Source organism: Podarcis vaucheri (genome assembly GCF_965113315.1).
Source record: "Podarcis vaucheri genome assembly, chromosome: 3".
NCBI classification, from domain to species: domain Eukaryota; kingdom Metazoa; phylum Chordata; class Lepidosauria; order Squamata; family Lacertidae; genus Podarcis; species Podarcis vaucheri.
The window spans coordinates 49875915-49891095 of record NC_138761.1 but is presented as its reverse complement, the minus strand read 5'-3'; the positions used below and the strand labels follow the sequence as shown (position 1 = coordinate 49891095).

General features: G+C 44.3%; 1 protein-coding gene across 2 annotated transcripts; it reads left to right on the top strand.

Annotated features, from left to right (window-relative positions):
• The first annotated feature begins 328 nt into the window (after positions 1-328).
• On the top strand, positions 329-12911 carry CCSAP (centriole, cilia and spindle associated protein). 2 transcript variants are annotated; one of them, XR_014217450.1, is made up of 4 exons: positions 329-719; positions 4981-5267; positions 7304-7435; positions 8539-8667. XR_014217450.1 is itself a non-coding variant. In XM_082215117.1 (3 exons), exons 1-3 carry the CDS (start codon positions 371-373, stop codon positions 8710-8712), a joined length of 810 nt encoding a protein of 269 aa, XP_082071243.1. In that variant the 5' UTR covers positions 329-370; the 3' UTR covers positions 8713-12911. The 2 variants fall into 2 exon arrangements, 1 of the variants encoding a protein (XP_082071243.1); XM_082215117.1 differs by lacking the exon at positions 7304-7435 and having other exon boundaries at positions 8539-12911.
• The last annotated feature ends 2270 nt before the right edge of the window (positions 12912-15181 follow it).

Below are 15181 nucleotides of genomic sequence, written 5' to 3'. Positions count from 1 at the left end.
GAAAACCAACAACCGGGCAGCTTCAGAGAAAATCCCGAGTCCACTCCCGCCTCCAGGGACAAAGAGAGCCGGAGCCCGAGGCTTCCTGGCGCTTCTCCCCAGCCTCCCCACCCGTTAAGCTCCAAATGCCCCCTCGGGCTCACCGGCGAGGGACCTCCCTCAAATGTTTTCCCCGAGCCTCGAAGGCTCGCTCGTGACGTAGCAGCAGGACGCCCTCCTCCTCGCGCGCCGATTGGCTGAAGCGCGCGGAGGCGGTTGCGGAACGTCGCTGTTTGTGTTTGAACGTTCCAGCGGGAGGGTGGGGCGAGGAGGGCTCCGTCGGGCAGGGCGACCCTCCGCCCCCCCCCACCCGGCTGGACGGCGCGGCGCGATGGTGCCGTCTCGGTGCGTGAAGAGCGAGTACATGAAGCGCTTCAAGGAGCCCAAGTGGGAGGCGTGCGGCCCCTGCTACCAGGAGCTGCTGCGCTACCGCCTGAGCCGGCGCCTTTTGGAGCAGGCGCACCGGCCCTGGTTTTGGGACGGCTGGGAGCAGGACAGCAGCCAGAGCGGCGGTGGTAGTGGCGGCGGCTCCCCGTCGCCCCCGGGCACGTCCAGCCCGCCGGGTGGCCAGCAAGGAGAAGAAGGAGCGGCGCCGGGCGAGTCTGGCCTGGGCAGGGCGGAGGCAGCAGCAGCGGGGGACGCCGACAGATCCTGCCCCGAGGAGCCCTTGCGCGGGTCGGGTATGTTCCTCCGCCGCCGGGGAGAGAGAGGAAGAGGACGGCCTGCCGGAATGACCTTGAGCCATTCTCTCGGTGTCTCCGGGAAGGCGAGCGGAGGGGGGCGCTGGGAGCCGCGGCTGCAGAGATGAGTCGCTGGGGAAGGAGGGAGGGAGCTGCAGTGGCCGGATGTCCCTGCTCTGCAATGGAGCTGCCGCTGGATGTAAATACGGGGCGGGGGCGCGCGGAGGAGAAAGCGGCTTTCCTCCTGGGTTTAAAATAAATCTTAACAGCTGGGGATCCGCGTCCGGCTTGGCTCTTGAAGCCGCCCTCCCCTCCGCACGCATCGGGAAATGGAGGGTGCCAGGACTGTGCAGGCGCTTCGGCCTCTCGCCGCCGAGTGGCTTCGCGGCTCCTCCTTACGCGTCTGTTGGGGATCGGGCGAAGGCGGCGCTGCCTTGCCGCCATCGAGTGGTTGCTGCCAATACTCGGCCCCTCGGGCGCCAACCCGGGTCCTTCCGGAGGCGAGAGATCTCCGGCTGGATCGTCCCTGCCGAGAAGCGCTTTCGCCCTCGGGCGGCACTTTCCTCGCTTGCGAACGAATAGATTGCTACCGGAGCCTCCGCTGACGTAACAGCGGCATTTTGGAAACCCATCTTTGACCAAATGGAAAGGGACGATTATTTCTCTCCAGCTTTGCGCTTTGCTGGCAGGAAAATAGGCCATGCCCACTTGCATTATGGCTTTCTTTTGAAATGTATTCGTGTAGTGCCTGTGGCTTTTTGGCCAATGGAGGACCAGAGCGAACAGGGATGATGTGAGTTGTAGGACAGCGACATCAGGATGGGGCCACAGGTTCCCCATCTCGCGACTTACTAAGGATGATTCGACTTTTGCTTTGTGACTTAAATCCACATCCTTATGATAAATAATATCTATCTAGAGAGCAGGTGGATGCCAACAGCAACAGTATCTAGAGAGCAGTGCAGAGCAGAAATTATGCTGCCCGTAAGGCAGGTTGGGGGAACCTTTGGCCCTCCAGGTGTTCCTGAACTACAGCTCCTTCATCCCTTGGCATTGACTATGCTTGCATGGGTTGGTGGGAGTTGTAGTTCAGCAACACCTGGAGGTTCTCCACACTTGCCATAAGGATGATGCCATTCTTCCAGCCACTCTTTGGTGGTAATAGCATGATGCCCTGTTCTGCACAGAATAAGGATTGCTTTAAGACCATGGAAATCTTAGGCGAGCAGATAAAAATGAGCCTGTTTCCTCTGGGTTTACTTGCAGACTCTAGAATCTTTTTTCTGAAAAAGTGAGACAAAGCTTAATGATCTTACTAAGAGTGAAGGGTTAGATTTGCATAACTGACAACACTTCTTGAGTGCTGCTGTTGGCATCAGTGGAGCCAGCTTTGGTGAAGCAGCTTTAATTTCATCCCCAAAGTGTCTTGATCTCTTATAAACTTTTTGGAACGACCTCACCAAGAGCATTTCAAAGGCCCAAACTGAAACACCAGCACAGTACTGAAAATAGACCCAACTCAGTAGTATTCTGAATAGAATAACCCTAAAAAACACTCCGAAGTTCCTTTGTTTTTTTCTGATTTAACAGAAAGTAAAAGTAGCTTCTTTATTTAGTTACAGTATTTATAGCCTACTCATCACTTAATATTTTCAATCCCAGAATAAGGATCAAAATAATAAAACCATTACAAACCAATATAAACAGGTCCAACAAACAACAAATTAACAATTCTTTCATAAGGGAAGCAACACTGCTATAATGACAAACATTAAACTTTCCAGTTTAACCAAATGCCTAGGTTAAAAAAAAAAGACATTCAAACAGATTAAACAACCAACAATTCCCACCCCAATTTCCTTTCTGGTGGAGAAGCTGAGGTAATCCACTTGCTTCCCACTCTCTCATACAAAGAAGGCTCCACTCTGGGCCAACAGACTCATTTCGTAGATTTTGAACAGCTTCCATCTCATCCAGGCTCTTGCCCTGAGCATGGGTGTAGCCAGGGGGGCAGCTGCCCCCTCCCAATCTAGTAAATCAGTAAGAATAGTTAACTAATTGAGGTTCTGCCCCCGCCCAGCATAAAGCCTGGCTACACCCATGGGCCTGAGAGGTATGAATTGTTGCCCACAAGGATCTACAGCAAGAAACTCCTCCTACTTGACCGTGGAAGCAACAGTGGTTGGAAAAAAAGCACAAAAGAAAAAGAGGGTGGCAATAAGGCCCTGCTAGTGTTTCTCTCCCAGTCCTGACAAAACTCCTGGGCCTTCAAACTGGTAAGGCTACTAGGGAGGAACATGCAGGTGAATTTGCTGGCCTCTCCGAACTCTGTCCTCCTTACCAGCTGCCACAAACCGCATTCAGGGTCCTCCAGGGAAATTAATGTGCTTCTCTATATAGACTGTGCCCTAGTTCTCAGAATACACTTAATTAGGAGATGTTTTACACAGTACACAGCAGCAAACTCAGATTGGCCATTAAGTGCGTTCACAACAGGGGAGCAGCAACTCATGCAGTCTGCTTGATTGTACCTGCACAATTTATGTATACACAAACGGAAGTTTGGTATGTCACACATAGTCTTTTTCCCCCTTTCCAGTGAACCTTTGAAAACATAAATTTGTGAAGTGTCCTATGACATTGGTTGAGTCTAGGAATGTTACCTTGCTGACAGCTGGGATCAAATTTTTAAAATGGATTTTCAAATGCTCAGGATATCAAATGTGGGCAGATACCACCTGCAAATTGAAACAAACGTGCATGACTTATATATGGAATATACTATCGGCAGATACAGCGATGGTTGGCAGGATAACTCCATGCAAGTACCCCTATACAAATTTGCAATACCAGTTCAGGTTTGCTAAGATAATCAAACCTTAATCCGAATGACAGCATGGAGTTTTCTCTGCTGTGCTTCCTGGACAGTATTTATTTGGAACTTAAAAGCATTGTCACAAATGTGACACTAGCGTATATAACCTAGTCTTCTGATGACGCACTGGTACCTTGGGGGCAAAGACATTTCCTCTATAGAAGGTTGGTTTTTATTTTTGACACTGATCTCTTTTCCTCTGTTACTTCCCATTGTATGACGAAAATCGGTATCATGCCTTGACAAGCAAGAGTAATGATGAGCAAGAACACTGTGTGCGTATGCACGCACGGTGTGTTCGGCATTTGCAGAGAGTTCTTTAGTTGTCAGTGATTCTCACATGGATTCATAGCTGCTTATGTAAGTTGTTGCCATGGCATCTTGCATCTTTAAAATTGCATAAGCTTTCGTTCTCCAGCCAAAAATAAGGCACTAACAAGAGCAGGGACTATTACATGCTAGGTGCAAGAATTGTACTGTAGCCACAAACGGCATCACTGTGCCAGCCAAGCTGGTGCGTGATGGGAGTTGTGCTTTTTAACAACACAGGCTCCATAGCCGTCTTTGATCCGGCCTCTTATATAGGAGAAGGCATTGCACCTTTTGGTAATACTATGCAGCTCTGATCACTGACACCTGTCCACTGTTGCTGTATCTACTGTCTGATTGGAAACCTTAGTAATGGAGGGCTCTTTTCCCTACTTTACGTTGCTGACTCTTGTGTGCACCCAGCATTAGTTGATTTTTAAAAAATTTATTTATTTTTTAATTGAATTTATATACCACCCTATACCTGGGGGTCTCATGGCGGTTCACAGAATAAAATCAAGATATAAAACCACAAAATACATAATAAAAAATAAAAACAACCCCATAGCCCCTCCGCAAAAGAACACATTTTAAAAGGGCATAGAATGTAAATCAGATCAACCAAAGGCCTGGTTAAAAAGGAATGTTTTTGCCTGGCGCCTAAAGGTGTATAATGAAGGTGCCAGGCAAACTTCCTTGTAGGGAAGTTTTACCTACAAATCAAAGGAGTTATGGTACACTACCAGTCTGCATTGGTTTGCATAGGATGAGCCCTGCTAGATTAGGCCAGTGGCTCATTTAGTCCAGTATCTTCCTCTCAGTGTCCAATCAGTGCAACAATGGTCTCCCAGCTTGTATTCCCCAGCAACTAGCATGCATAGGCGTTCCGCCTCCCAACAGTGGAGGTAGAACTTAGCTGTCATGACTGGTAGACACAAAGAGCCTTGGCCTCCATTAATTTGTCTTGTCCAGTGGCAGTGGGTGGGGCGCTCACGGCAGCTGCTTTAGCATGCCTCTCGGGTGGGCCGGCCCTGGGAGGTGGGCAGGCTAAACCTAACCCTCCTTCTTTTCTCCCAGAGGATGAAGACCAAGAGAAAGCCGAGGAGAAAACTGAAGTTGAGAGTGGAGGCAAAAAGTCTGCCCCCAAAGGAGCTGGCGGGTCAGCAAGTTGCCCCCAAGGGCAGCCTTCGAGTCGTGGTGCTTTGGGCAGCCGGGGTGACAGAAGACGGGTGAAAAGTCCTCAAAGGATACATGCAGCAAAGGGGTTGAAGCACCCATTTGCCTTGTATGGCTGGGGAGAAAAACAGACTGATACCGGGAGCCAGAAAACACACAATGTCTGTGCATCCGCTTCTGTGAATGAAGTAAGGCAACTTGAAATATATACTTATGGGTTGCTTGTCTAAGTCCTTGCCCTCCTGCCTGACTCCTTCGCACTTGTAAGGTCAGCCCAGGTTTGTGTGGTGCCCACAGTGAACTAGGATGTTGCTGTTTACTCATACTTTGTCATCCTATGCTGGGCAAAATAACTACTGACATTTAATATGCTATACAGTGGTACCTCGAGTTACAAACGTCTCAGGTTACAAACGCTTCAGGTTACAAACTCCATTAACCTGAGTTACCTCGAGTTGAGAACTTTGCCCCAGGATGAGAACGGAAATCGTGTGCTGGCAGCGCAGCAGCAAGAGGCCCCATTAGCAAAAGCACGCCTCTAGTTAAGAACAGTTTCAGGTTAAGAACAGACCTCTGGAACGAATTAAGTTCGTAACTAGAGGTACAACTGTAGTTAAGTGGGCTAATGTTGTCTTAACTTCCTGCCCTTCTGCTACTGTGCCTGTGCTCTGGGCAGCCAACAGATCCCAGCAGGCTTTTGACTGTGCATCCCCAAAAGTAGGGAATACTAGTGAACCCATCAGCTGTGAAGCTGCCCCTGTTCCAACTCCTCCAAAAGTGCACGATTTCTATGTAACTTACACAGCTGAAATGAACAACTCTTAGGGGTGTCCAGTTTGCCTATGTGGTTCGGCTGGCCTTGCCTGGTTTTCAGACCCATTTATTATGCCTATGCACTTACTTGTTTGAGAGTAAGGAGTAGTGCAGCATCCTTTTATGGTTTTGTTAGTTGCCTGCGCTCCTTGTGTATTTTGTGTTGTTTTCCATAGCTGGATCCAAGGCCGTTTCTTCCATGGTCAGTAGCAATACTCTGAACTGGATATGGGAGTGGCCTTGCCATGAAGCAGTTGCTTTGGGTGTTTTCCAGTGGATGTATTGCTGTTTGAATTGTATCCAGCTAAGTTATTATAATGCATGGAACAACTTCTGTGAGCAGAGTGGAACTTCTTCTCCCTCTGTCTGCTCTCCAAATCTGCTCTAGCCATTCAGAGCAGATTTGAGGGCAGAGAGGAGAGGAATGTTCAGCTGTGCTCACAGAAGCTATTCCGCATGTACAGTGAATTAGTTGGCTATCTAATTCATCTTAGATTTCTTACTTGCCCTTCACTATGAGGTCCCCCGGGGGGGATTACAAAAACCTGAATATAAAAAACAGAATATTAAAAATAGTTTAAGCACACTACAGGCAAGAGTATAGGGTGGGTCCTTCTATATATCAGGTATCAAAAGCCAGGATGAAGAGATGCGTCTTCAGCATATGACAAAAATTACACAAGGAAGGTGTCAGGCACACCTCTGTGGGAAGGGAATTCCACAGCTTAGGGGCTGTCCCAGAGGAGGCACTCTCCTAGGCTACCACCACCTTAAACTTCCAGCGTGGTGATCCCCAGAGAGCCCCCTCTGCTGATCCTAACACCTGAGGGGGTCTGCAGTGAAGGAGGCAGTCTTTAAAAAATAGTCACCAAGGCTACCTGAGCCTCCAGTGACAATGTTGGGTCCAGGAGCATCCCTAAGCTATGGACCTACTCCTTTCAGGGGTGTGCAGCCCTGTCCAGAAGAAACCATCTCCCCAGACTCAAGAACTGAAAACAACCTATGTGTTTTCATGGCTTCAGCTTCAATTTACTAGTGTGGGTATGTCAAAATGGAAGGAAAAGGGGTAGTATCTGATGTCAACATGTTCAAAGCTTGGGATAAATGAGTGAAGGAAGAGCCTGTAGGAATCCATTTGCCACATACAGGCACCTTCATATTCCCCCATAGTAAATTGCCCTATTGTACTGAGACACCTACTGGACCTTGTGAATGGGATGTCGGCCATTGATCTTCTGCAGTTATATTCCTTGGTTGATGGTAATGGGCTTCGACATTGTCACTGACATCCTATGCTGTAGTTATGAAGTGGAATTTTCTTCCACCTTGTTTACAGATTATATTGGAACATTATTTGCTAACTTTAATTAATGCAAAGCTTTTGTTTGTTTGTTTCTGGCTGCCGTTTCAGTGCTGCTGTGGAGGGAATTCTCGATGCTAGAATGGTTGCCTACCCCCTGTCAGGATATGAGAGAGAATAATCTTTGTAAAACAGCAGGCAGTTAGCATCAAGTGTCCCAAGGCAGAGTGAGCTCAAGTTTAGGTATGGCATAAAAGGTTGCAAGTACTGATGACACCATCATGGTAGGCTGCTGGTACTTGAATGACTTTGGGAAGCTGTAAGTTCTTGCAAAAGTGCTGCTGATCTGTGAAATGTTAAGATTCAGCATAAAGCATATTAATGTACTTCTGACAGCAGTATGGAAGAAATACAAGAAAGGCAGCTATTGTGTGTGTGTGTGTGTGTGTGTGTGTGTGTGTGTGTGTAAAATAATACAGCACGTACTGGTTAAATTTGCATATCTTGATCTAGTCTAGCTTAGTCCATTGACATACATAAATATAACCTTGTTTTAAATGGACATTTGTCATAAAGAGTGAATTACTAAAGTCCCAACAGATACTGGCATTTGCTACTGAATAGAAAAAAATGGCGTTTATAGTAGAGCTTACACATATTTATGATTGGATGGCTAACATATCTGTACACAGCCTAACATGCCTTTGAACAACCTCTGCAGGTTAGTGGATGGCTAAATCCTTCAGACTCTCAGGTTAGCAGCTGAGCTTATTGCATTTGTGCTTCATACCCTAACCCAATGCCATGCATATTCACTCACCTTTGGAAAGTTGGTGATTCAATATTGGATGTGCACAGCTAATTAGCATGTTTTTTTTATTTTACTTAGCGTGCACCTGACTTTTCAGTTTGATGAACTTTCCCCGTGGCTTACAAATGAAAGCAAGAATAGATACTATCCAATAGTTTAAAAATGGAAATGGTAAATAGCATACGGAAAACCACAATAAACCTTAAAAGCAGCAGTAAATATCAGTCTCCGTTTAGTTAAAAGAGGCAAAATTTAAATGGTTTTGCCTGGTGCCAAAACCTGACCGTGCCTTGGTTTTCAAACCGTTTTGGGAGTCAAACGGACTCCCATAACGGATTAAATCCGAGAACCAAGGTATGACTGTAGCAAGATTATAACTGGCATATCAAATACAAAGTTTTGGGGATTCTGGATGCTAGTTGCTTGAAACTACAGGAGGGGCGACTGCTCTTGAGCTTAAATCCTGCTTGCAAGTTTCTCACAGGCATCTAGATGGCCACCAAGAATCATCTAACACTTAAATATCTCTTGTTAGATCCACGAGTCTGCACTGAGAGCAAAGAACAGAAGGCAAGTGGAAAAAAGGAAGCTGTCTCAGAGGCGGATTCAATCAGCGGAAGTAGAACAAGCTTGGAGAGCAAAATCTGCTGCACCAGACAACCCCTGGATGACGGAATACATGAGGTGTTACTCAGCACGAGCACGGTGATTCCACATTTGCCTGGACCTGTCTTTTTTAAAATTCAGAAATAGTGTACGAAAGCAACGGGTGAAGAATTCCAAACTACTTATGCAAGATTTTTAACAAAAGGATTTTTCCAGCAGTTTGATATACTTGTTTATATTTTGGCTACTTATCCCTGCAGGAGAGGGAATAATTGATTCCATACTGGTGGGAACTATGCTTAGCAGTATAACTTCTTTACAGATTTTTTTTAAAAAAGAAGAATATTAAGAGATCTTTCTGTTGACCTTGAGCAGAAAAGCTATGGAATGTTGTAGAATGAACTTTTTAAAATGAAAGACCTCAAGGGTTATTTTGACGAATATTTAGTCCCTCCTTAATCATTAAAACATATGGACCGTAATCCATGGGAAATTTCTTGCCCTGATGTTGCATAGAACTCAAAACCTTTCCCTATAGGGGAGCCATAAGGCTTTACAAATCAGGTCTGTAAAAATTATTTGTAGGTGCCATTGTATTTTCATGTGATTCTAGTTAAGTTGCTATGATTTTCCTCAGACCTGTACAACTTGAGACCTAGCGAGCCAAATGCAGACTTTCTGCCCTCTGTGGATTCAATCCAGTGACTACAAAAACAGGGGACTGTTATCTATCTATCTTGCTGTGCAGGCCAGATGTGCAGGCTCTTGCAGCCAGATGTGTAGAAGATTGTATAATTGGAAATGCTCCATTTTTAGAATTCTGAAAGCTCTCCCCAACTTTTGGTAAATATATAGTGACTTGTTCAGGTTTACATTCCAGTTTTCGGTTTTGTGACCATCTGGAACTGGAGATTTTGGTGCAATAGATTAGTAATGTGACGTGTTTACGTTTTTAGCTTTTTAAATTTGCTATCATGAGCCTGTGGTACCAAATGGCAGGTGTAGACAATCATTAACTATTAGTTATCAGTACTTTGCAGTAAGTAACATGGACTTGGTGACAGTGAACTGGGATGTAGATATTTTTTTAATGCTTTATTTGGGTGGATTAAATATGCTTTGTAAAGAGTTTTGTTAGGTGAGCTTCTGCATAAGTGAAATGTTACGACTATTTCAACTCTTGAATTGAACCTACCAGACCAAGTTAGTGTACATTCCAGAGGCATGTTCAGGACTCAGGCAAATTTTGCTATACTTCTCAAGTGTATGACATGCCCCTTATCCCCCCGACCACCAAAAAAAGTTGATTTGTGTAATTCAGAGGATGAAGCCATTGGAAATTATGAGACTGTAACAAATCTGTTACAGTTTAAAGTTTGTATCGCATATTGTGAGACTACCTGCCATTTTTGTGTGTGTATCAAACACCGAACTGGTGGCTAATAAGCTGCTTAAAATAGTCTCCTTATATAATCAAACCTTGGTTCTCAAACGGCCATGTTTTTTAACGTTTCGGCTCCCAAACGCCAAAAACCCGGAAGTAAATGCTCTGGTTTTCGAAGGTTTTTCGGAAGCCAAATGTCCGACGTGGCTTCCGCTTGAGTGCAAGAAGCTCTTGCAACAAATTGGAAGCTGCGCCTTGTTTGTCGAACATTTCGGAAGTCAAATGGGATTCCAGAATGGATTACATTTGACAACCGAGGTTTGATTGTATTTCAAATTATGTTGGCTCCATTCATGTAGGGGTGGTTTTATGCAGCTGGCATTAGTCTCAATCATTAAGACTTAAATAACTCAAATTTTGGGAAACAGTTATTGGCAGCCTTTCATTCCAAAGGCTACATCAGGTACTCTCCCCAGAAACTCTGTGGTTACTCAGTGTTTGAGTTCTCTCTTCCATGGTTGCTGCAGGTGGCTTTTGGCTCCTTTGACTTCTGCTTTCTTTCCATCTGTAGGCCTGTGGTTGGAACTATGTTTCCTTCAGTCTTTTTTTTAATTTAATCCCTTATCTTCACTTTACAAAATTAAAGGACTTCAATTGTACATGGCTTTAACATAATAATACATTTCTCTATCTTTGTAAGACAATATTGACTCCCGTCCTGCTTCCAAGGGATACATGAAGGACTTTTTTTCTTGTGTCCTAAAGACCACTTTTCTTAAACAACTGGCAGCTTTTTGAAAATATTTTGGATTCTCTTTTCAAAGGGCTGTTCATGTTGCCATCTTGTAACTTCCCAGAATGTGTTCAGCTAAACTTCTTGTAAGCTAACTGACACATGGATGGACGTTGGAAATTTTGAAGACACTGTTGAAACAAGGATACTAAAAGTCTGGGTTTTCAGTCTTCCACAAGGATGTGTTGGGTGGCTTAAGTCACTTTTAATTCTAGTAATTTGCAAATGGGGTGTGTGCATATCGCTGTTGCACATGGAGCATCTGCTTGCTTCTCTGTGTAGAGTGGTTTTTATCTTAACTTTAAGCGATCCCCTCCCCACCTCAACTGGGCATTAATGTGGTGTTAGACATGGGGTCCCTTGGATTGCAATCCTAAACATGTCTACTCAGAAGTCTCATAGAGTTCAATGACACTTCCAGGCAAATGAGCAAAGGATTGCAGGTGCATTTCCTGACAAAAGCCCTGTTCAGCTGTGATAAAAATCCATAAATATAGCATGTGAGTACCACCCTGTCTCTGTCTCCCTCTGTAAATTGAAGGGCAGGTGTGCAAAGCGAGGAGCCTGCTTCTACGGGTGAATATTTCCTGTGCATTTTAGAATCCAGGTTTAAGAAGATTCTGCATCACTCAAGGAGCCTCCATGCAGGTCCCCCCCCCATTTCATGCATTATATTTTCAGATAGTTCCACCTGAAGAGGGCTAAAGTTGGCAGGAAATGGCAAACTACCATCCTCACTAGGAAATAAAGAAGCTTATTTACAGATGTGTTTACTAAAGCTGGAATTGTGGTGGTGGGATGACAAATTCTGAGCTGCTCCAGTCTTCTGGGTATAAATAATGCTTTTGCTTTTAATTTTAAAATAGGGACCTTGACATGAGAAACACCCTTCTTTCCTTGTTTGAACTTGAGAAAAGTCCTATTTATGGTCCATCTGTCTTCACAAAACTGGCTTAGTATCACTACCAAATGCATGAAACTGAAATGCACAAATGACACTCATTGTTCCAGCACAGTAAAAAAAATAAGTATCTACTGTTCCAATTAGACATTTACTTTTGTGAAACATGTTTATGGTGTGACATTGTGCAAAAAAAAGTATGCTTTTGTGTATATTTGTACCACCACGTTTCTTGCATCACTATCCAGTAACTTCAACAAGCTATTGTTAGCAACTTCTCTATTTTTAAATATCATAGTTATGCTTTTTCTTTTCTTTTTTACTGTTTACCCTCAGGCATCTTGCTTGTACTGAGCCCTCCTTCACTATTACTGGCAGCTATGTCTTCTGTAAGCATGGAGCAGAATGCTTATTCAGCCCTGGGATTAGACTTCTCCTAGAATTGACCAAATTTGGTGAGGGTCCCACATCCTCCCTGCCTTTTGAAGCTTCTGGGGTTGGCACAGTGGTAGCTGTAGTGCTAGACCTGTTGCTTGATGGGAAAATGGCTCTGGCTCAACTTCCCTCAGGGTCTTCTCCCACCTTTGAAATGTGTCTCCCCTGCTTGAGCTGCCAGGGCAGACGGGAATATAAGCAATTGAGACCACTCGCATTTTAGCCTACTGAAAACTGTCTATACCAGATTGGCATTAAATATGGCTTCTAGATGAGAAAGTTACCTTCTTGATGTGGGAGGCAGCATCACCTGAAGCATAAACTATCTACCAGTTTATGTTTGCATACTCCTGCCTCTTTGAAATATGTTGGTTTGTGACAGGCTAGGAGTACCAAAACGCTGGTGTAATACAAGGAGCAACATATAGCCTAAAGCCATAAAGCGCGAGTAACCAGACCAAGCATGGCAGTCTTTTGAGCACGACTGTTTAAGGCCCAGATACTTGAACAGGTTGGGGCTATAAACTCTTGACTCTGTTCCTCTCTGTTGTTCCTATAATGTAAAGTTAAAGGTACAGGGAAGCTGCCACACTTAGCTTTTGTGAGCACTGAAATCACTTTAGATAAAAGCTTGGGGGAAAATAAGCTTGAAGCAATATGTGACTTAGAATGTGTTTTTAAATAGTGTGTTTTTTTCTAATGTTCTTGTGTTATTTATATTTAATTGTACTTGCCATGACTTTGTACATGTGAATAAAATCAATTTGGGGGGAAAAACATTTTGAAAAAGCAGTTGTTGCGCTTTCTTGATAATGGTGAAATAAGTCTTATGACTCTTGTGTAAGTTTTAGGGGCCTTGTGCCTCTGAGTCCTCTCAGTGGGTTGCAACCTTAAGGCTAGTAACTGCAAAAGACCATAGCAGGAATAGGGAACCTCTGACCTAGAGCCCAAATACAGCCCCCAAGGACACTATCTGGCCTCTGACCAGACCTGCTTGCACCTTCCTTGTTTTTGGCTGGTTGTAATGTGTCCTTCCACTTTGACAATCCCTCTCGGTTGCCTGGAAGATAGAGAGGGATGCATAAGGATGTGTAGAAATTAACTGTCTCCCAATCTTTTTTCTCTGCACCATGCATAATTCTATTCATCATGTCTCTTCTTTCCCTTTTCTCAAGCTAAAAACTCCCAATTAGCTTTTTGGAACACAAAAACTTTTCTTCATAGGGGAATTGCTGTACCCTTCCTTGATCATTTTGGTTGCTCTTTCCTGAACCTTTCACCATAGGTTTAGAAAACTATGGTATTTATTCCCACAAAATGCACCACTTTGGATGGCTTTAAAAGATTAGTCAAATTTGTGGTGAATAAGGCTGTTTTACCTCAGGCCTGTGGGTTGAATGTGGCCCTCCAGGCCTCTCTTGTCGAGTTGCAGCTCGGCATCCAAAGAAAAATCAGTCTCACACCATGATAGGTTCCGAAATATGGCTGCTCATAGGGCTAATGCAGCACAGCTTTTATTGTGTGAAATCAGAAAGATACAAAATACAAGCAAGCAATTTGTTCTAAGCCAGAAGATAAGGACCTTCGCACTAGCATCAGGCCATGCTACGTTAGCCAATCATATAGGACAGCACGAGCTGTTCACGCGCTGTTCATGCTCCAAGGATGCTTCTAGCTATGAAATCACCCTGCAACAATAAGAACTTTGCTCATGCTTTCATGTACAAGCAATCATTTTCCCACATTTTCTCTCCCTCTGGCATTTTGTGTGGCTGAAATGTGTTCTTAAATTCCACTAATTTCTCTTGTTTTTCTGGATGGATGATATGGGTTTTGTGTGTGTTGAAACTAGCCTGCTGTACAAAGGCAAAGGTTACAATGACTGGCCACTTTTGCCACTCCATCTACCACTGCAGCATGGGCCCTAAAGGTTGCGCAAACTGGAATGTGGCCATTGGGTTGAAAAATATTCCCCACTGTGGACACTAATTTTAAGCTGCTTTCAGACACAACTGAGCGACACGAGAAATCTAGACACCTCCCTCATACACTTCATCTTTAGTGGTAGGCCCCTTTCCAGTCAGCAAAACAGTAAAAGATTGGATGGGCTAAGAAACTCCAAACATACTGGGAAATGCTTAAATGATTACTACATGTAAATAAGAGGTTTTTAGCGTGTCTATGGGTTTTGAAAATCTTAGGGATAAATTGGACGAAGGGGAATGATCCAAGTACTGCTTCAAACAAGTGATCACGTTAGTAGACTCTTGCTTTCTATTTTGGCATAGAATACCAGCTGTCTGAATAAACATGCCCAATAGGGGCTGTTAAGCCCCCCACCTTGTGGTTGCCAAGGCTTTGTCCCCTAAGTGAGCAGAGAACTGTAGCCTTGATGTAACACTGTGGAAAGATCTGACCATATATTAATCACCAAGTCTAGCATCCTAACTTACTACTAAGTTGATACAATAGCTTTGAACACCATTTACACTAAGGGCTTATACACCCTTCTGTTTGGTCCGTGACTTCTAGGCATTGGTCCGAGAGATTTTTCTTTTCTCCCACTGCTTTCCCAGGCAAAACCTGATGTTTACTGCTGAATCAGAGCAAACGTCATTTGGGTTTTCTGCAGCTTGGCGTTTGTTCCGATTGAGAAGTAAACAGCAGGTTTTTCCTGGGAAAGTGGCAGGACAAAAGGAAAACCTCTCTGGTCCATGGCTGGATGTCATGGGCTAAACAGAAGAAATCACAAGTCAAAGGGAAGTGTGTGGCTGAGTCCTAAACTTGAGATGGCATGGATTTTTGGTCTGCACTTTATGAGGGGGGCAACAGCTCTTTGAAAAAATAAAAAGACCTGGGTTACAGTACATAATTGTTACAATTTCCTCCCCACCTTAACTACTCATGTTTCCTAAAAAATAAATATTTTATTTTTAATGTTACTTCTCTCCCCAAGATGATAAACGGGTGTCTCATAATGTATTCATTACCTAAAAGCAGGGTAAGAGCACATTAAAATTTGGGAAACTGGTGATATTTTTTCAGTTCTCCATAGAATA